We start from the raw sequence: 21,415 nt of genomic DNA, 5'->3' as shown, positions 1-21,415 counted from the left end.
ATCCAGATAAATAGACAGGATTATATCACTGCTGTGCATTTTGTTCAGGTGTCTCTACTCATACCCTTCACAAATTGTGAATTACCCTACTAATTAAGTGGACCAGAACACGCGTTATTGTTTGTGCATGGCTGTATGATCTGGTGTCCCGAGTGAAAAAGGTCTTCTGAGGAATCACCCTCATGATCTCCTGCAATGCAGCATACACAAAGGAGATACAATCAAATTCTTGGTCTTCACCTTATTTGGCATCTTCATGATTCAATTGTCAATGAAATAAAGCCAGTTTATAGTTTTGGCCTGAATCGTCAACTGTAATTTTTTTCTCTACAGATACTCCCGGGCCTGCTGAGTTCCTCCAGCATTTTGTATGTGTTGCTTGGATTTCCAGCATCTGCAGATTTTCTCAATTGTTTTCAGTTTATAGTTCTATTAGCAGCTCTGTTTATTTCTTCACTCTGCTCAACACAGATGTAATGTAGCATTTAGGGCCTTCTTTGCATCTATTAGCTGGGCAATTTGTGGCAGGCCATAGAAATGCTAAATATGGGTAACTGATCATGAAAGTTCACCTGTAGGAAAAGATCAACAAGTCACAAACTCTCAACAAATAGACTATCCCAGGGAGAGCTGCACTCTTCACATCTGCTTGAGCAAAATATATGATCTACAACATCAAGGGAATTTAACCATACTTACAATGGGGCACTTGCAATTAAGGAAAACATTCAGGAACCTGATGGCTATCTGCCTGTAGACTTCAGGAGAGTTAAACCAGAGGTCCATGAGCAAGTAATCACCAGAGGATCAGAGGTGGAGAGGGTCAGTAACTTTAAAATTACTGGGTGTCACTATCACAGAGGACCTGTCCTGGACCCATCATATAAATATAATTGGAAGAAAGCACAAGAACATTGCTACCTCAGAGTTTTCAGAGACTCAGCATGTCATCAAAAACCTTAGCAAACTTCTACAGGTGTGTGGTGGAAAGTGTGCTGACTGGTTGCATTTTGGCCTGGTATGGGAACACCAATGCCTTTGAGCGGAAAATCCTGCAAAAGGTAGCGGATCCGGCCCAGTACATCACAGGTAAAACCCTCCCAACGATTGAGCACATCTACATGAAATGTTGCCGTAGGAAAGCACAATCCATTAATCTCCTTTACTCTGCGTATACCCATGACTGTATCACCACCCACAGCTCCAATCTGCTAATTAAATTTGCTGGCAACACTACACTGATTGGCCTAATTTCAAATAATAATGAGGTAGCCTACAGAGAGGAAGTCATCATCCTGGCACAGTGGTGTCAAGAAAACCTCTCCCTCAACGTCGCAAAAACAAAGGAGCTGGTTGTGGACTACAGGAGGAATGGAAACAGGCTAACCCCAATAAACATCAATGGATCTGGGGTTGAGAGGGTGAACAGCTTTAAATTGCTTGGCATAAACAACACCAAGGTTCTCATGTGGTCTGTACATATTGGCTGTGTGGTAAAAAAGGCATAACAGCACCTCTTTTAGGGATTAGGGATAGTATCAATTCCAAAGAAGAAGCATACAAATTAGCCAGAGAAAGTGGCTCACCTGAGGACTGGGAGAAATTCAGATTTCAGCAGAGGAGGACAAAGGGCTTAATTAGGAAGGGGAAAAAAGATTATGAGAGAAAACTGGCAGGGAACATAAAAACTGACTGTAAAAGCTTTTATAGATATGTAAAAAGGAAAAGACTGGTAAAGACAAATGTAGGTCCCCTGCAGACAGAAACAGGTGAATTGATTATGGGGAGCAAGGACATGGCAGACCAATTGAATAATTACTTTGGTTCTGTCTTCACTAAGGAGGACATAAATAATCTTCCAGAAATAGTAGGGACAGAGGGTCCAGTGAGATGGAGGAACTGAGCGAAATACATGTTAGTAGGGAAGTGGTGTTAGGTAAATTGAAGGGATTGAAGGCAGATAAATCCCCAGGGCCAGATGGTCTGCATCCCAGGGTGCTTAAGGAAGTAGCCCAAGAAATAGTGGATGCATTAGTGATAATTTTTCAAAACTCGTTAGATTCTGGACTTGTTCCTGAGGATTGGAGGGTGGCTAATGTAACTCCACTTTTTAAGAAAGGAGGGAGAGAGAAACCGGGGAATTATAGACCGGTTAGCCTAACGTCGGTGGTGGGGAAACTGCTGGAGTCAGTTATCAAGGATGTGATAACAGCACATTTGGAAAGCGGTGAAATGATCAGACAAAGTCAGCATGGATTTGTGAAAGGAAAATCATGTCTGACGAATCTCATAGAATTTTTTGAGGATGTAACTAGTAGAGTGGATAGGGGAGAACCAGTGGATGTGGTATATTTGGATTTTCAGAAGGCTTTTGACAAGGTCCCACACAGGAGATTAGTGTGCAAACTTAAAGCACACGGTATTGGGGGTAAGGTATTGGTGTGGGTGGAGAGTTGGTTAGCAGACAGGAAGCAAAGAGTGGGAATAAACGGGACCTTTTCAGAATGGCAGGCGGTGACTAGTGGGGTACCGCAAGGCTCAGTGCTGGGACCCCAGTTGTTTACAATATATATTAATGACTTGGATGAGGGAATTAAATGCAGCATCTCCAAGTTTGCGGATGACACGAAGCTGGGTGGCAGTGTTAGCTGTGAGGAGGATGCTAAGAGGATGCAGGGTGACTTGGATAGGTTGGGTGAGTGGGCAAATTCATGGCAGATGCAATTTAATGTGGATAAATGTGAAGTTATCCACTTTGGTGGCAAAAATAGGAAAACAAATTATTATCTGAATGGTGGCCGATTAGGAAAAGGGGAGGTGCAACGAGACCTGGGTGTCATTATACACCAGTCATCGAAAGTGGGCATGCAGGTACAGCAGGTGGTGAAAAAGGCGAATGGTATGCTGGCATTTATAGTGAGAGGATTCGAGTACAGGAACAGGGAGGTACTACTGCAGTCGTACAAGGCCTTGGTGAGACCACACCTGGAGTATTATGTGCAGTTTTGGTCCCCTAATCTGAGGAAAGGCATCCTTGCCATAGAGGGAGTACAAAGAAGGTTCACCAGATTGATTCCTGGGATGGCAGGACTTTCATATGAAGAAAGACTGGATGAACTGGGCTTGTACTCGTTGGAATTTAGAAGATTGAGGGGGCATCTGATTGAAACGTATAAGATCCTAAAGGGATTGGACAGGCTAGATGCAGGAAGATTGTTCCCGATGTTGGGGAAGTCCAGAATGAGGGGTCACAGTTTGAGGATAGAGGGGAAGCCTTTTAGGACCGAGATTAGGAAAAACTTCTTCACACAGAGAGTGGTGAATCTGTGGAATTCTCTGCCACAGGAAACAGTTGAGGCCAGTTCATTGGCTATATTTAAGAGGGAGTTAGATATGGCCCTTGTGGCTACGGGGGTCAGAGGGTATGGAGGGAAGGCTGGGGCAGTGTTCTGAGTTGGATGATCAGCCATGATCATAATAAATGGCGGTGCAGGCTCGAAGGGCCAAATGGCCTACTCCTGCACCTATTTTCTATGTTTCTATGTTTCTATGTTTCACTTCAGACAGCTGAATAAGATTGGTATGGCCTCCCAAATTCTAAGAACTTTCTATAGGGGCACGATTGAGAGCATCCTGACTGGCTGTATCACTGCCTGGTATGGGAACTGTACTTCCCTCCATCGCAGGACTCTGCAGAGAGTGGTGTGGACAGCCCAGTACATCTGTAGATGTGAACTTCCCTCTATTCAGGGCATTTACAAATACTGGTGTGTAAAAAGGGCCTGAAAGATCATTGGGGACCCAGGTCACCCCAACCACAAACTGTTCCAGCTGCTACCATCCGGGAAACGGTACCGCAGCATAAAAGCCAGGACCAACAGGCTCTGGAAGAGCTTCTTCCACTAGGCCATCAAACTGTTTAATTCTGCTGATGCAGCTGTATTTCTATGTTGTATTGACTATCCTGTTGTACATAATAATTATTATAAATTACTATAATTGCACATTGCACATTTAGACGGAGACGTAATGTAAAGGTTTTTACTCCTCATGTATATGAAGGATGTAAGTAATAAAGTCAATTCAATTGAAAGATCCTCACCACCCAGGCCACACTCTTTACTTGCTGCCGCTATCAGGCAGAAGTTACAGGTGCCTCAGGACATGCACCAGCAGGTCTAAGAACAGTTACTACCCCTCAGCCATCAGGCTCTAGAACCGAAGGGTATAGCTACACTCATTTAAGGGTACTTATCTTGTTATTTCAAGCCATTAGACATTTAAATTCACAAGTCTGTACACTGCAACAGAGTCATAATGCAAAGATTTTTACTCCCTCACGTTGTGGGATGGATGTAAGATTTTAAATAAATTCTAAATTCTTGTTATTTATTTATACCTGCATTTACACAGTTTGTTGTCCATTGATCCTGTTTATAGTTACTGTTCTATAGATTTGCTAATTTTGCCTGCAGAAAAAGAATGATGACATGTATGTACTCTGATAATAAACTTTACTTTGACTGACAGTAGATCAAGTTGCAATGACTAAATGCTTCCAGAAGTGGGGGCTGTGACCAAATACAACACAATCTGTGGGTATTGAACTTTCACCTCAGAAATGGCGACAACCTTCTGCAGGAAAAAAAATGCAGCCTAACCAAATCAAGAGTGGATGATCTTCACAGTAAATGAAGACTGGGAGTCGCTCAAATATGCAGGAGCCTCGAGTAAAGTGGCAGTGTACACTTTGACAAAGCAGAGTAAAGGAGGGCTTTAACCATAGCTTGTACTTATTTTAGGAAATCAGCATTTTCTGAGATAACCACACCATCGAACCAATTCCTACACAGAAGATGATATGGACAAAAACCATCATGTAGCTCATCATTTCAGTTACTCCAACCACTGATTTGCAATGGTTTCTTATATACATTGCTAGAAAAATGTACTTTACTTTTTTCTGACTGAAACAGCAATCCTAATCTTCACTCTCCCTTTAGAACAGTCAAGAACATGAAATGCTATGATATTTTAATAATCACCTTAGAGATAGAAAGTCCAGAAGATAAATTTATATTTATTTGGTTAATTTGCAAATCCAGATTCTAAACTACTGATTGCTCTCTGGATCCCCGCATACAATTCCTTTCCTCTTCCCACATTCAGATTAGTAGTGTGCCCGAATGGTGACTGTGTTACATAGGGCCATATTTTGCAGAGAAATGCTGGCAGTTCCATGCATTGCCACCAGTGTTTTCCTATGTAGAGCACTATGTGTGAAGGTTGTACATCTGGAGCCTGTTGGAAACTTCCCAACTGCCTTCACGCAGCTGGGAGCAGAGTTAATGTGCTGAGTACACAACACACTGCAGATGCTGAAAATCTGGACCAACATTCAAAACATAGCACAGAAACAGGCCCTCTGACCTTTCTAGTCCAAAACACAGCACAGAAGCAGGCCCCCTGGCCTTTCTAGTCCATGCTGAACTGTTAGTCTGCCCAGTCCCATTGACTTGCACCCGCACCATAATCCTCCACATCCCTCTACATTCCTCTCAGGTGTTGAAATCAAACCCACAGCCACACTTCAAATGGCACCTCATTCCACACTTGCACCACCCTTTGGATGAATAAGCTCCCCCTCATGATCACCTTTCACCATTAACCCATGACCTCTTGTTCTACTCTTACCCATCTTCAGTGGAAAAAGCCTGCATTTACATTAGCCATACTCCCCATAATTTTGTACATCTCTCAAATCTCCTTTCGTTCTCCTACCCTCTGGGGAATAAAATCCCAACCTCATCAACCTTTCCCTATAACTCAGGCTCTCAAGTCCCAGCAACATCTTTGTAAATTTTCTCTGCATTCTTTCAATCTTATTGACATATTTCCTCTAGGTAGGTGACCAGATCTGCACACAAAACTCCAAATTCGACTCACCAACATTTTATGTAACTTCAATAACTTCTCAACTCCTGTAATCAATACTTTGATTTATGAAGGTCAATGTAGCAGAAGCTCTCTTTACAACTCTATCTACCTATGACTCCACTCTCAAAGAATTATGGATCTGCATTTCCAGACCGCTCTGTTTTACTGCACCCCTTGGAGCCCCACCTTTCACTGTGCAAGTCCTACCCTAGTTTGTCCACTGAAAATGCAAAACTTCACATGCCTACATTAAATTCCATCTGCTATTTTTCGGCCCATTTTTAAACCTGATCCAGATCCCACTGCAAGCTTTGATAGCCTTTGTTGCTGTCCACTATGCCCACAATCTTGGTGTCATCTGCAAAGTTGCTGATCTAGTTTACCATATTATCATCCAGATCTTTGATGTAATTGACAAACAACAATGGATTGAGCACTGATCCCTATGACACACCTCTAATCACAGGCTTCCAGTTAGAGAGGCAACCATCTACTACCACTCTCTGGCCTCTCCTATGAAGCCAATGTCAAATCCAATTTACTACCTCATTCTGAAAGCCAAGTGACTGAACCTGCCTGACCAACCTCCCATGCGAGGCTTTGTCAAAGATGTTGCTAATGTCCATGTGGACAAAATCCACTGCTTTGTCTTCATCACCTTTCCTGGTAACTTCTTCAAAAAAACACTGAAATTGTTTAGACAAGACCACCACACACAAGGTCACTTTGACTATCCCTAATCAGTTCCTGTCCATCCAAATACTTGTACATCCAGTTCCTTAGAATACCTTCTAATAATTTACCCACTACTGATGTCAGGCTCACCAGCTATAATTTCTCAGCTTATTCTTAGAGCCTCCTCAAACAATGGAACAACATTAGCTTTCCTCCAATCCTTCGGCACCTCAGCTGTGGCTGAAGACATTTTAAATACCTCTGCTACGGTCCCTGCAATTTCTGCACTAACCTCCCACAAGGTCCGAGGCAGCACGTTATCAGGTCCTGGAGATTTATCCACCCTAATTTGTCTCAAGACAACCAGCAAATTCTCCTCCATAATCTGTATATGGTCCATGACCTCACTGCTATTTTTCTTCACTTCTACAGACTCTGTGTCCATCTCCTGAGTAAATACAGATGCAAAAAAATCTATTTAAGATTCCTCCCCATCTCGTTCAGATCCACGCATTGATGACAACTTTGATCTTCAAGGCAACCAATTTTCTCCCTTCCTATCCTTTTGCTCTAAATACATCTCAGAATCAGAATCAGGTTTATTATCACCGGCATGTGATATGAAATCTGTTAACATAGCAGCAGCAGTTCAGTGCAATACATAATCGAGCAGAAAGGAAAAAATAAATAAATAAACAAGTAAATCAATTACATATATTGAATAGATTTTTTTTTTTTAAGTGTGCTAAAACAGAAATACTGCATATTTAAAAAAGTGAGGCGGTGTCCAAAGCTTCAATGCCCATTTAGGAATCAGATGGCAGAGGGGAAGAAGCTGTTCCTGAATCGCTGAGTGTGTGCCTTCAGGCTTCTGTACCTCCTACCTGATGGTAACAGTGAGAAAAGGGCATGCCCTGGGTGCTCCTTAAGCTTATCTGCTACAGCAACCTCATGCTGTCTTTTAGCCCTCCTGGATTCCTTCTTTAGTGTTCCCTTGCATTTCTTATCAAGTATCTCATTTGTTTATTCCTGCCTACACTTCTTTTTCCTTCTTAATATCTCTTGAAAACCGAAGTTCCCCAAACCTGTTATCCTTGCCTATTACTCTAACAGAAATATACAAACACTTTACTCTCAAAATTTCACTTTTGAAGGCCTCCCATTTACCAAGCACGCCTTTGCCAGAAAACAACCCGTCCCAATCCACACATACCATTAAAATTGGCCTTTCTCCAATTTAGAATCACAACCCAAGGATCAGACATCTCCTTCTAATGGCATTATTATCGATGAACAATCGATATTTCAGGTTGAAACCCTTCATCAAAACTGGAAAGGAAAAAGGGAGAGAGCCAGTTTCAAAGGGAGAAGGGAAGAGTGGAATAAGAGTTGGTGAGTGATAGATGGACTGGATCCAGGTGACAGGGTGCTGGACAGGAAAAGGGGTGGGGGTCAGGGGTTGAAAGTGGGAATGATGTAATAAGCTGGGAGGTGATAGGTGGAAGTGGCAAAGAGCTAAAGAAGGTGGAATCTGATAGGAGAGGACTGCAGATCATGGAATAAAGCAAAGGTGAGGAGGGGAACGGGAAGGAGGAATGTGTAACTTATGGGCAGATGGAGGGTGTGTGGGAGGGAAAAGAAGGGATGTTGGGGCTGGTCAGACAAGAAGAAAATAAACAGGAGTGGTTACCAGATGCTAGAGAAATTGGTATTTGTGCCATCAGATTGGAGACAGCCAAGATGGAATATGAAGTGTTGGGTAGGCTGCTTAAAGTATCTTTGCCTGGTGGACCTGTATAGAATCCAAGCCTCTGCTCATTCCACATTCCATTCCATTTTAGTTTGCATTAATTTCAAATACATTGTAAAATTAGGGAGTGGATAAACAGAATTCATATCTGATGCTGTCAGTTCCCTGCCAGTTTGTCATGTTAAAATCTGCCCTAGTGTTTTTTTTCTCCATGGAACCAGTCAGAAATTTCATGAATTGTTATCACAAAAGCAGTTTCTTTTTTTTTCTTTCGGCGTGTGCGTGCGATATTGGCGGGACAATGTCTTTTTCATGCCTTTACAAGGTGCGGAGCAAGAGAGAGAGACTGTGTGGCGCGCCACTCCTCACACAGACATTTCGCAGTATTTTTCCCTTTATTTTACGAGGTCGAGTTGCGATCTCAACACTCAACCCAGCACGGATGGAAAGCATACTCGGGAGTGGACCCGACTGAGTTCGAACCTGGGAACCTCCGCTCCAGAGTCCGGTGCTGATGTCATTGTGCCACCAGCTGGCCCACAAAAGCAGTTTCATTCCAGTTAGGCTCCAGTGATGAATTGTCTCAAAATTTTAAATTAGTTCATCTGAATTATGAAGCCAATCGAATTGATTTAAAAAGCTCTTGCAGAAGGACTGAATCAGACGGTTATAAGAAAATCAGTCTGCACACTAGGGTGTTGACAGCCATGATTCCTTGATAAAATCCAGTTTCAAAAATGTTAGATCATATCAGATAAGAGATTCAACTAACTACAAGAACTCCTGGAATACTACTATCACACATTTGGATCATCTAGCACCTTGGGTTTCTATTGATAGTAATGGCTAGCAACCACGTCCATTCCTGCTTCATCCAGAGGCATGGTGTCACAGTGAAGGTGTGCCTGATTAAGCACATTTTATCCAGCTCACCTGGTATACTTGTATCATCTGTGTTTCACTACGATTTTCTGTGTGTGCTGTAAACTGTGCGTTGTACCACCACTTCAGCTATTATTGCTCTAAATGGACAAACTTGAGGAATAACCAAACTGAAGAAAAATTCTTCCAGTAGATTATTATTCAGTGTCACGAGTTGCAGTTGCAACTGGAGTATTTTAAAGAATAACCTCAGTCTCTGAGCTACGCCATTCTGCACTATTCATGAAGGTGAAAAGACAGCACAGAATGTGCTGATGCAACCGAAAAGGAGAGGGAAACGGGCAGGGAGGAGTTTGCAAGCGTTCTAGAAAATAATACAAGTAGGTTAAATGAGTGCATGGGATGGGTGAGAGACAGTGGGAATTGTCAGGTTATTCACTTTGATGGTGAGAACAGCAAAACAAGTATATTTCAAACTATAAAATAGTTGTAATTGTGAGTCAGTGGAAGGGTCTTGGGGTACTGATAGATTAAGGTGCAGAAACCTGCAGGTACAGCAAGCAATCAGCAAAAGAAATGAAAAGAGCTAGAGTATAAAAGCAAGAATGCCTTGTTGCATGTGCACATGAAGTACCAAGTACAGCATTTGCCTTAGAGACACTGTGGTATATATCCCACGAGGGCACTTCCTGAGATGGAGGCTTGTTGTACTACAAGAAAACAAGTAAGGTTGGCTTCTACTTATGGAAGTATGAAGGGTGACCATATTCAGACTTACAAGATTCACAGGGGGACTGACTGAAGAAATGCATGGAGATTATTTCCTTGCCCTGAAGGATCTAAAATCATAGGTCACAGTTGCAGATCAGGGGTCTTCCACAGAGGAAGAAAAAGGAGGAAAATCTTTTACCATATGAGGCAATGCATTCCAGGCATCCATAACTCTGAGTGAAAAAACTTACACCTCACATCCCCATTGAACATATCCCTTCTCACCTTCAATGCATGCCCTCTGGTTTAGGCATTTCTACTCCGGGAAACAGATACTCTCTGTCCACCCTACCTATGCCTCACATAATTTGTAAACCTCTATCAGATGTCCCCTCAGCTTCTGACAATCCAGAGAAAATCAACCCAAGTTTATCTAGCTTCTTGTGATACCACATGCCCTCTAAACCAGGCAGCATGCTGATAAAACTCCTCTGCACCCTCTCCAAAGCCTCAACATCCTTCCTATAGTGGGGCGACCAGAACTGTGGACTATACTCCAGATGTGGCCTGACTAGAGTTTTACAGAGTTGTAACAGAACCCCTTTACTTTTGAACTCAATGCCTCGACTAATAAAAGCAAGCATTCCATAAGCCTTTTTAAACCATCTTATTGGCTTGTAGCCTCTTTCAAGGGGCCATGAACTTGGATGTCAAGATCTCTCTGCTCAGCAACACTGCCCTTGGCAGCATACTGTCTCCTTGTATTTGCCCTACTGAGGTGCAACACCTCACATTTATCTGGGATAAGCTCCATCTGCCACTTCTCTGCCCATATCTGCAACTGATGTACATTGCGCCGTATTCTTTGCCAGTCTTCTACATATCCACAGCTCCCCAAATTTTGGTATCTACCACAAATTTACTAACTCACACATCTACATTTTCATTCAGATCATTTATATAGATTACAAACAGCAGAGTTGCCAGCACACATCCCAGCAGAACTTCACTAATTACAGACCTCAAGTTTGAATAAGTCCCTTCAACCACTACTCTGTCTTCTATGTGCAAGCCAGTTCTGAATCCAAACAGCCAATTCACTGTGGACCTCGTGCATCTTAATCTTCTGGATTAGCCTCCCATGAGGAACTTTGTCAAACACCTTACTAAGTCCATGTAGACAACATCTACTGCTCTAACCTCATCAATCTCTCTCTCGTCACCTTGTCAAAAAGCTCACTCAAGTTGGTAACATGACCTGCCAGACACAAAGTCATGCTGGCTCTCCCTAATTAGGCCATCGTTTTCCAAATGCTCGCATATCCTATCCCTAAGGGTTTTCTCCAGCAATTTCCCTACAAATCCCTACATCAGTCTATAGTTCCTAGGATTTTCCCTTGTTCCTTCTTAAATAGAGGTACAACATTAGCCACTAGTCAGTCCTCCGGGACCTCGCCTATACCTAGAGTGGACATGAAGAAACTGGTCAAGGGCCCAGCAGTCTCATCTCTCGCCGCCTTCAATAACCCCAAGCAAATCCCATCATGCCCTGGGGACTTAGCCACTTTAATACTCATAAGGAGGCCCAACATTTCCTCCTCCCTAAAGTACTTATACATACAGTTCTGGTCTCCTGGTCTTCCATATCCTTTTCCTTGGTAAATACTGGAGCAAAGTATTTCATTAAGTACCTCACTCACATTCTCTGCATCCAAGCAAATGTTCCCCCTTTATCCTTGAGTGGTCCCATCCTCTCCCTTGTTATCCTCTTTCTCTTAATGTATGTATAGAATACCTTGGGATTCACCTTAATTCTACTTGCCAAAGACTTTTAAAGGCTCCTCCTGGCTTTCCTAATTCCCTTCATCAGTTCTTTTCTGGCTCCTTTATGTTCCTCATTTGCTTTGTTTGATCCTAACTTCCAAAGCTTCACACACTTTTCCTTTTTCTTCTAAACTAAATTCACCACTTCTCTGGACATCCACGGTTCTCATCTTTCTATCCCCATCCTTCCCTCTGACAGGAACGTACCTTTCCTTTGTGCAATTGACCTTTAAGCACCCTCCAAATGTCCGATGTGGACTTGCCAGAGAAGAGGTGTTCCCAATTAATACTCCTTAATTCCTGCCAAACTCTGCTATTGCAGTGAAAATTATACACAGGAGGTCATCACTAACAGGAATTATACAAATTTATTTCATTCTCAAATCTGGGAAAAGGATTGCTAACTGTATATCAGAATCACAACTTCATTGTTTTACTCTTAAATATATGAACAAATCACAAATTTTTGATAAGGTGCCCATCCCTGAATTGAAATTAGATATCCATTACAGGATAATCTTATAAAAGTATAAGAAATTGGAAAAAAACAAGGATTTGAACCCGTTTCTGGAGCATTCTGAAGTCCTGGTGGTCGAACTGTTGTCCAATCAAGATCCTCACACTCCTTGTTCAAATAATTTTCCATCTCATACATGTTGTTCAGTATGGTACGAATCATGGGGATTAGCATCCATCGCACCATCCAGGAGGCCTTTTCTGAACTCTCAGCTGTAAAATAACACTGCTTACATTGAAAAAGGACCACAATACTTTTTTTAATTGAAACTTAAGAACAGAAACAGAATTTGATCTCTCACACATATTGCACCATTGAATATGATCTTGCCTGATCATTTACTATATTGCCACGTTCTTGAACTAGCCCCAAGTCCCTGGATTCTTTTAATATCTAAAAATCTACTGACTTCCATTTTAGAAATGCTCAGTGACAATGTTTCCATTGCTGTCCAGGGTGTAGGATTCTAAAAAGCTACTATCATTTTGGTGAAAAAGAAATTCTCATCTCTGCCCTCAACTTGAGACTCTAGCTCTACTCTGGAAACCCCAACTAGTGGAAACATTAACTCAGCTTTTGTCCTGACAAACAAGAAAAAAGTGTGCAGATGCTGGAATTCCGAGCAACACACACAAAATGCTGGAGGAACAATTTGTGTGTGTTGCTCGGATTTCCAGCATTTGCAGATTTTCTCTTGTTTGTGAAGTCCAAGCACTGGAGGAAGGGGGAGATCCTTTATTTGGAATACTGAGAGTTTGAAAACATACGAAGTCAAACTACATTTGGATAATGAAACACAAATTAAGATTATGACTAAAATGAAATGGATGTAATAAAAATATTATCAGCCACAGGGGAAATTAACACATGGCATGAATTATCAACAAATATTACAGAAATCAAGTGAATCTCACTCTCTGTAGAAGGGTATAATGTAAATACCTGAAGAGAACATGTATGAGCGGACATTAGATAAAAATCTGGGGAATTAGATCAGTGTTGTTGATTAACAGAATCAGAGTTAAACAGCACAGGAACAGGTTCTTTGGCCCAAAATTCATGCCAACCAAGATACCTATCTAATCTTGCCTCATTTGTCACATATCCTTCTAAACTCTTCCAAGTACAAACATTCTTTAAATGACATACAGTAATTACAACTGCCCCTACCACCTCATTCCATACACCTACCACACTGTGTGAAAACCTGCCCCTCAGATCCCCTTTAAATCTTCCCCATCTCACATTAAACCCAAGCCCTCTGGTTTTAGGCTGTCCCTTTCCCTGTGTCCAGCCACATCATCTATGCCACTGGTGATTTTATAAACTTCTGTAAGGTCATTCCTGGACGTCTCTGCTCCAGGCAGAACAGCTCCAGCCTATCCAATCTCTCTACAGTACAGGTGACATTTCTGTGAATTTTTTTTTTTTAGCTTAGTCGCATCCCTCTTCACAGTATGGAAACCAGAATAGAAGACAATGTTCCAAGTACAATCTAACCAACATTTTGCACGACTGTAACATGATGCCCCAACTCCTATATTCAATACCTCAGCCAATTAATGCCATACTTTACAGTTTCTACCAATGTTGTCACTTACAGGGAACTACAGTATGTCCTTGTACCCCCAGGGTCTTGCTATTCAATAACTCTTTGCAGTGCCCTGACATTCACAGTGCAGTCGCAGCCTGGTTTAACTTCCCAAGATGCATAAATTCACGCTTGTACAGATTAAATTCCATCAGCCATCCCCTTGCCCATTCCTCAATTAATCTCTATCCTGTTGTAACCTTAGACAACTTTCTACACTGTTCATCAATTGTGGTGTCGCCTGTAAACTTATTAATCGTGCCACCAGCATACTTTTCCAATTCTTTTAACATATATAATGAATAATGAAGGACACAGCAGCAATCTGTGTGCCAAACGGAAAGCAAACTTCTACCACGTTATGCCTCCCACCATCAAGCCAATTTTTCTTTCTCACCCTGGTTTCCAAGTATTCTTATATTCAGGACCAATGCTCATGAAGCATTTCTACGGTGACCTCCAGCATCAAGGTTTCCAACGGAATGACCATGTCAGGCCTCAGAGATGATGCTGCAATGAAGAGCACCATTTTAAACCTTCAATCATGTCTAAGAACAAAGGCTCTACACAATTAAAAAAAACACAACTCTGTATTGTGCATGCTCCAAGTCATGTTTCTGACCAGGGCATTCTCTCAATTAACTCCCCATTGATCCTCAACTTTCCAGCTAAAGTACAAGGAACTAAAATCAACTGGTATCCTCCTGTGAAGAAGAATTAAAGGATATGGATAAATGGACTAGGACAAGTAGCTATCCAGTTCTTTGAAATTCCAATTTCAATTATAACTCCTATATTCACACTTATAATAAAACATTCACACTCTATTCTCAATCTCCTAAAAGCAATAGTGTTATTATTCTGTTCTGAGCTGCTTACATAAGCAGTTTTCATTATGCATATATATCTCCAAGGACTCACTTTGCGTGTACCAGGATGTCATTGCTATAATTCTATTCACTTTTGCCAGGCGCATTGAAGCAACAATTGCCTTCATTGATTCCGTATATCCAGTAATTTGAGAAAACACGCTTATTGGGAAACCAAGACAGGAGAGAACAGCATCCTGTTCATTAAAGTGTTTCGCAAGGCTCTCTGGTGAGAAGATATTTCCTTCTACAACCTGCAAAAGAATTCATAAAATGTAGAAGAAAAAGTTTGCGTCAGGCTACAAGTTGTCAGATGGGAACTGAAAGTATAATAAATTTGATATAATTTTCTTGTTTAAGAATCCAAATATGTAAATGTTGATTTTATTAAGGAGTAACACAAAATGATTCTACACACTAGCAGCTACCTTCAGGTTATCATGCTGAATAGTGAGCTTGCTAGGAGTTCTTACAACAGCTGTCACCACATGGTCCTGATGCAGAGCTTGTCTCACTAGAAACTGGCCTGTTTGTCCTGTGGCACCAAACACCAAGAGTTTCATTTTTCAGTCTAAAGGAGACAAACAGTTAAGTCACATAATCATCAGATGTGGATATTCATAATTACAAATGCAGTTTTACAGACCAATAACTTTGTTGTGAATTCCGAACATATTCTCTCAATACAGAATCTAGCCAAGCACTTGCACGTTCTCATCATAGTACTTGTATATTGCCAGAAGCAGCCTGGGAGCTGCAGGATGCTGGTGTCCAAGATACTGGCAGGATGAACAGGGACACCAGCAAGATGACAGTAATGCAGCAATGACTGGAGTTTCTGCAAGTAATTAGGATGACACATGGTTGGTTCATCCCATAGAAGCAGTGTTCTAAAGGAAGTATGAGGTAACTGTGGCTGGCAAGGCAGCATATAAGCAAAAAAAAAGGCATAAAATCTAGCAAAAATGAATGGGTAGCTGGAGGATTGGGAAGCTTTTAAAAAAATCTATTGAAGGCAACTAAAACCGATAAGAAGAAATATAAAGGTAAGCTAGGAATAATATAAAAGAAGATTCCACTAATTTTTTCAGCTATACAAAGAGTAAAAGAGAGAAAAGAGGGGTCTTCAGACCACTGGAAAATATCACTGGGGAGGTAGTAATGGAGAATAAAGAAATGGAGGATGAACTGAACAAGAATTTTGTACCAGTCGTCACTATAGAAGTCACCGGAAGCATGCCAGAAATCAGAATATGTCAGGACAGAAGTGAGTGTAGTCAGAATTACTAGGGGCAAGGTGCTTTGGAAACTGAACAGTCTGAAGGTAGACAAGTCAGCTGGACCAGACGGACTACACACCAGGTTTTTGAGAGAGGTAGCTGAAGAGATTGAGGAGACATTAGCAATGGATCTTTCAAGAGTCACTAGATTCGGGAATGATTCTGGAGGACTGGAAAATTTGCAAATGTCACTCCACTTTTTAAGAAGGGAGGGAGGAAGAAGAAGGGCCAGTTAGCATGACTTCAGTATTGGCAAGATGTTAGGTTCCAACATTAAGGATGAAGTTTTGGGGTACATGGGGGAGCACACAATAAAACAGGCTGAAGTCAGCATGGTTTCCTTAAGGAGAAATTTTGCCTGACAAACCTGTTGGAAACCTTTGAGAAAATAACAGGCAGGATAGACAAAGGAGAGTCAGTGGATGTTATTTACTTGTATTTTCAGAAATCTTTTGACAAAGTGCCACACATGAGGTTGCAAACAAGTTCAGAGCTCATGGTATTATAGGAAAGATACTAGTATTGGCAGAAGATTGACTAACTGGCAGAAGACAAAGAGCGCCTTTTCTGGTTAGCTGCCTGTGACTAATGGTGTCTTACAGAGGTCAGTGATGGGACTGCTTCTTTTTGGATTACATGATAATAACCTTGCTGATGGAATTGATGGATTTGTGGGCAAATCTGTGGATGATCCAAAGATAGGTGGCGAGGCAGATAGCGTTGAGGAAGCAGGGAGTTTGCAGAGGAGTTTGGAAAATTAGGAGAATGGGCAAAGAAGTGGCAGATGGAATACAGTATAGGGAAGTGTACAGTCATGCACTTTGGTAGAAGGAAAAAAAGCATGGACTATTTCCTAAACAGGAAGCAAATTCAAAAATTGGAGATGCAACAGAATTTCCTGAAGGTTAACTTGTAGATTTAGTCAATAATAAGGAAGGCATATGCAAGGCTGGCATTCATTTCAAGAGGACTAGAATATACATTATAAGCAAGGCTGCAATTTTTAGGCTTTATAAGTCAAACCACTCTTGGTGTATTGTGAGCAGTTTTGGGCCTCAAATCTAAGAAAGGATACACAGGCATTGGAGAGGGTTTAGAGGAGGTTTATGTGAATTAATTATCCAGGGAAAGCATTTAATTGGAGTAAGGGGAAATATGAGGCTACCAGGTAGGAGCTTGGTAGCATAAATTGGGAACAGATGTTCTCAGGGAAATGTACAGATGAAGTGTGGCAAATGTTCAGGGGATATTTGCGTGGAGTTCTGCATAGTTACGTTCCAATAAGACAGGGAAAGGATGGTAGGGTACAGGAACCGTGGTGTACAAAGACTGTTGTAAATCTAGTCAAAAAGAAAAGAAGAGCTTACGAAAGGTTCAAAAAACTAGGTAATGATAGAGATCTAGAAGATTATAAGACTAGCAGGAAGGAGCTTAAGAAAGAAATGGCCAGAAGGGGCTATTTGAAGGCCTTGGTGGACAAGATTAAGGAAAACCCCAAGGCACTCTACAAGTATGTGAAGAGCAAAAGGATAAGACGTGAGGGAATAGGAACAATCAAGTGTGACAGTGGAAAAGTGTGTATGGAACCAGAGGAGATAACAGAGGTACTTAATGAGTACTTAGCTTCAGTACTCACTACAGAAAAGGATCTTGGCGATTGCAGGGATGACTTACAGTAGACTGAAAAGCTTGAGCATGTAGATATTAAGAAAAAGGGTGTGCTGGAGCTTTTGGAAAGCATCAAGTTGGATAAGTCACCGGGACTGGACAAGATGTACCCCAGGCTACTGTGGGAGGTGAGGGAGGAGATTGCTGAGCCTCTAGTGATGATCTTTGCATCATCAATGGGGATGGGAGAGGTTCCAGAGGATTGGAGGGTTGCAGATGTTGTTCCATTATTCAAGAAAGGGAGTAGAGATAGCCCAGGACATTATAGACCAGTGAATCCTACCTCAGTGGTCGGTAAGTTGATGGAGAAGATCCTGAGAGGCAGGATTTATGAACATTTGGAGAGGCATAATACGATTAGGAATAGTCAGCGTGGCTTTGTGAAAGGCAGGTCGTGCCATACAAGCCTGATTGAATTTTTTGAGGATGTGACTAAACACATTGATGAAGGTAGAGCAGTAGATGTAGTGTATATGGATTTCAGCAAGGTATTTGACAAGGTACCCCAAGCAAGGCTTATTGAGAAAGTAAGGCATGGGATCCAAGGGGACTTTGGTTTGTGGATCCAGAACTGGCTTGCCCACAGAAGGCAAAGATTGGCAGTAGACGGGTCATATTCTGCATGGAGGTTAGTCACCAGTGGTGTGCCTTGGGGATCTGTTCTGGGACCCCTACTCTTCGTGATTTTTATAAATGACCTGGATGAAGAAGTGGAGAGAAAGGTTAGTAAATTTGCTGATGACACCAAGGTTGGAGGTATTGTGGATAGTGTGGAGGACTGTCAGAGGTTACAGCGGAACATTGATAGGATGCAAAACTGGGCTCAGAAGTGGCAGATGGATTTCAACCCAGATAAGTGTGAAGTGCTTCATTTTGGTAGGTCAAATATGATGGCAGAATATAGTATTAATGGCAAGACTCTTGTCAGTGCAGAGGATCAGAGGGATCTTAGGGTCTAAGTCCATAGGACACTCAAAGCTGCTGCGCAGGTTGACTGTGTGGTTAAGAAAGCATACAGTGCATTGGCCTTCATCAATCGTGGGATTGAGTTTAAGAGCCAAGAGGTAATGTCGCAGCTATACAAGACCCTGATCAGACCCCACTTGGAGTACTGTGCTCAGTTCTGGTCATCTCACTACAGGAAGGACGTGGAAACCATAGAAAGGGTGCAGAGGAGATTTACAAGGATGTTGCCTGGATTGGGGATCATGCCTTATGAGAATAGGTTGAGTGAACTCAGCCTTTTTCCCTTGGAGTGACGGAGGATGAGAAGTGACCTGATAGAGGTGTACAAGATAATGAGAGGCATTGATCGTGTGAATAGTCAGAGGCTTTTTCCCAGGGCTGAAATGGCTAGCACAAGAGGGCACAGTTTTAAGTTGGTTAGAAGTCGGTACAGAGAAGATGTAAGGGTAAGTGTTTTTTTTTAAAAAACGCAGAAAGTAGTGAGTGTGTGGAATTGGCTACCGGCGATGGTGGTGGAGGTGGATATGATAGGGTCTTTTTAGAGACTCCGGTACAGGTATATGGAGCTCAGAAAAATATAGAGGGCTATGGGTAAGCCTCGGTAATTTCTCAGGTAAAGAATGTTCGGCACAGCTTTGTGGGCCGATGGGCCTGTATTGTGCTGTAGGTTTTCTATGTTTCTATGTTAATGTACGAAGAGCACTTGATGGCTCTGGGTCTGTACTCTCTGACGTTTATAAGAATAAGGGGGAGGTCTCATTTGAAATCTACCAAATATTGAAAAGCCTACACAGAGGGGGCATGGAGAAGATGTTTCTAACAGTCAGGGAGTCTAGGACCAGAGGACACAGCCTCAGAATAGTAGGATGTCCCTTTAGAACAGGGACAAGGAGGATTTTCTTTAGCCAGAGGGTGTTGAATCTGTGGAATTCATTACCACAGATGGCTGTGGAGGCCAAGTCATTAGGTATGCTTAAAGTGCAGGTTAGTAGGTTCTTGATTAATGAAGGCATCAAAGGAGAAGGCAGGAGAATGGGGTTGAGAGGGAAAATAAATCATACATGATCAAATGGCGGAGCAGACTCAATGGGCCGAACAGCCCAATTCTGTTTGTTTGTCTTATGGTCGTGTACTGTCCTTTCACCTTTGGATTTTAATTTTAGGAAAAGGCCAGACTGATTGAAACAAAAGTGAACTTAATTGGCTTCAAATACTCTAGGTGTAATGAGTTTGCGAAGTATCAATTCAAATCCCGTTGGTGTGTATCCACAGCACAGATCTGAAAGAGCAACACACATCAAAGATGCTGGTGAATGCAGCAGGTCAGGCAGCATCTCTAGGAAGAGGTACAGTCGACGTTTTGGGCCTAGGCCCTTCGTCAGGACTAACTGAAGGAAGAGTTAGTAAGAGATTTGAAAGTGGGAGGGGGAGGGGGAGATCCAAAATGATAGGAGAAGACAGGAGGGGGAGGGATGGAGCCAAGAGCTGGACAGGTGATTGGCAAAAGGGATATGAGAGGATCATGGGACAGGAGGCCCAGGGAGAAAGAAAAGGGGGAGGGGGGAAAAAAACTCAGGATGGGCAAGGGGTACAGTCAGAGGGACAGAGGGAGAAAAAGGAGAGTGAGAGAAAGAATGTGTGTATATAAATAAATAACGGATGGGATACGAGGGGGAGGTGGGGCATTAGCGGAAGTTAGAGAAGTCAATGCTCATGCCATCAGGTTGGAGGCTACCCAGACGGAATATGAGGTGTTGTTCCTACAACCTGAGTGTGGCTTCATCTTTACAGTAGAGGAGGCCGTGAATAGGCATGTCAGAATGGGAATGGGATGTGGAATTAAAATGTGTGGCCACTGGAAGTTCCTGCTTTCTCTGGCGGACAGAGCGTAGGTGTTCAGCAAAATGATCTCCCAGTCTGCGTCAGGTCTCGCCAATATATAAAAGGCCACATCGGGAGCACCGGACGCAGTTTATCACCCCAGCTGACTCACAGGTGAAGTGTTGCCTCACCTGGAAGGACTGTCTGGGGCCCTGAATGGTGGTATGGGAGGAAGTGTAAGGGCATGTGTAGCAATTGTTCCGCTTACACGGATAAGTGCCAGGAGGGAGATCAGTGGGGAGGGATGCGGGGGACGAATGGACAAGGGAGTCGCGTAGGGAGCGATCCCTGTGGAATGCGAGGGGGGGGGGGAGGGAAAGATGTGCTTAGTGGTGGGATCCCATTGGAGGTGGCAGAAGTTATGGAGAATAATATGTTGGACCTGGAGGCTGGTGGCATGGTAGGTGAGGACCAGGGGAACCCTATTCTTAGTGGGGTGGTGGGAGGATTGAGTGAGAGCAGATGTACGTGAAATGGGGGAGATGCGGAGAGTTGATGCTGGAGGAAGGGAAGCCCCTTTCTTTAAAAAAGGAGGACATCTCCCTCGTCCTGGAATGAAAAGCCTCATCCTGAGAGGAGATGCGGTGGAGACGGAGGAATTGTGAGAAGGGGATGGCATTTTTGCAAGAGACAGGGTGAGAAGAGGAATAGTCCAAATAGCCGTGAGAGTTAGTAGACTTATAGTAGACATCAGTGGATAAGCTGTCTCCAGAGATAGAGACAGAAAGATCTAGAAAGGGGAGGGAGGTGTTGGAAATGGACCAGGTAAACTTGAGGGAAGGGTGAAAGTTGGAGGCAAAGTTAATAAAGTCAACGAGTTCTGCATGCGTGCAGGAAGCAGCGCCAATGCAGTCGTCAATGTAG

At 42.6% G+C, this 21,415-nt stretch overlaps 1 protein-coding gene across 2 annotated transcripts in view; it reads right to left on the bottom strand.

Moving 5' to 3' along the window:
* The window catches only part of LOC140195184 (flavin reductase (NADPH)-like), a 38,242-nt gene that overhangs the window by 1,937 nt on the left and 14,890 nt on the right, over positions 1 to 21,415 (bottom strand). For both annotated transcript variants that reach the window (XM_072253089.1, XM_072253090.1), the window contains exons 2-4: positions 15,185 to 15,327; positions 14,809 to 15,010; positions 12,341 to 12,508 (exon numbers count right to left, since the gene is read on the bottom strand). In XM_072253089.1, the coding sequence (XP_072109190.1) occupies positions 12,341 to 12,508; positions 14,809 to 15,010; positions 15,185 to 15,319 (505 nt within the window). In that variant the 5' untranslated portion in view covers positions 15,320 to 15,327. The remainder of the gene's footprint in view (positions 1 to 12,340; positions 12,509 to 14,808; positions 15,011 to 15,184; positions 15,328 to 21,415) is intronic.

The sequence above is a fragment of the Mobula birostris genome, chromosome 3, assembly GCF_030028105.1.
Source record: "Mobula birostris isolate sMobBir1 chromosome 3, sMobBir1.hap1, whole genome shotgun sequence".
Classification (NCBI taxonomy): domain Eukaryota; kingdom Metazoa; phylum Chordata; class Chondrichthyes; order Myliobatiformes; family Myliobatidae; genus Mobula; species Mobula birostris.
The sequence above is the reverse complement of the archived record's forward strand: the minus strand, read 5'-3'. Positions and strand labels throughout refer to the sequence as shown.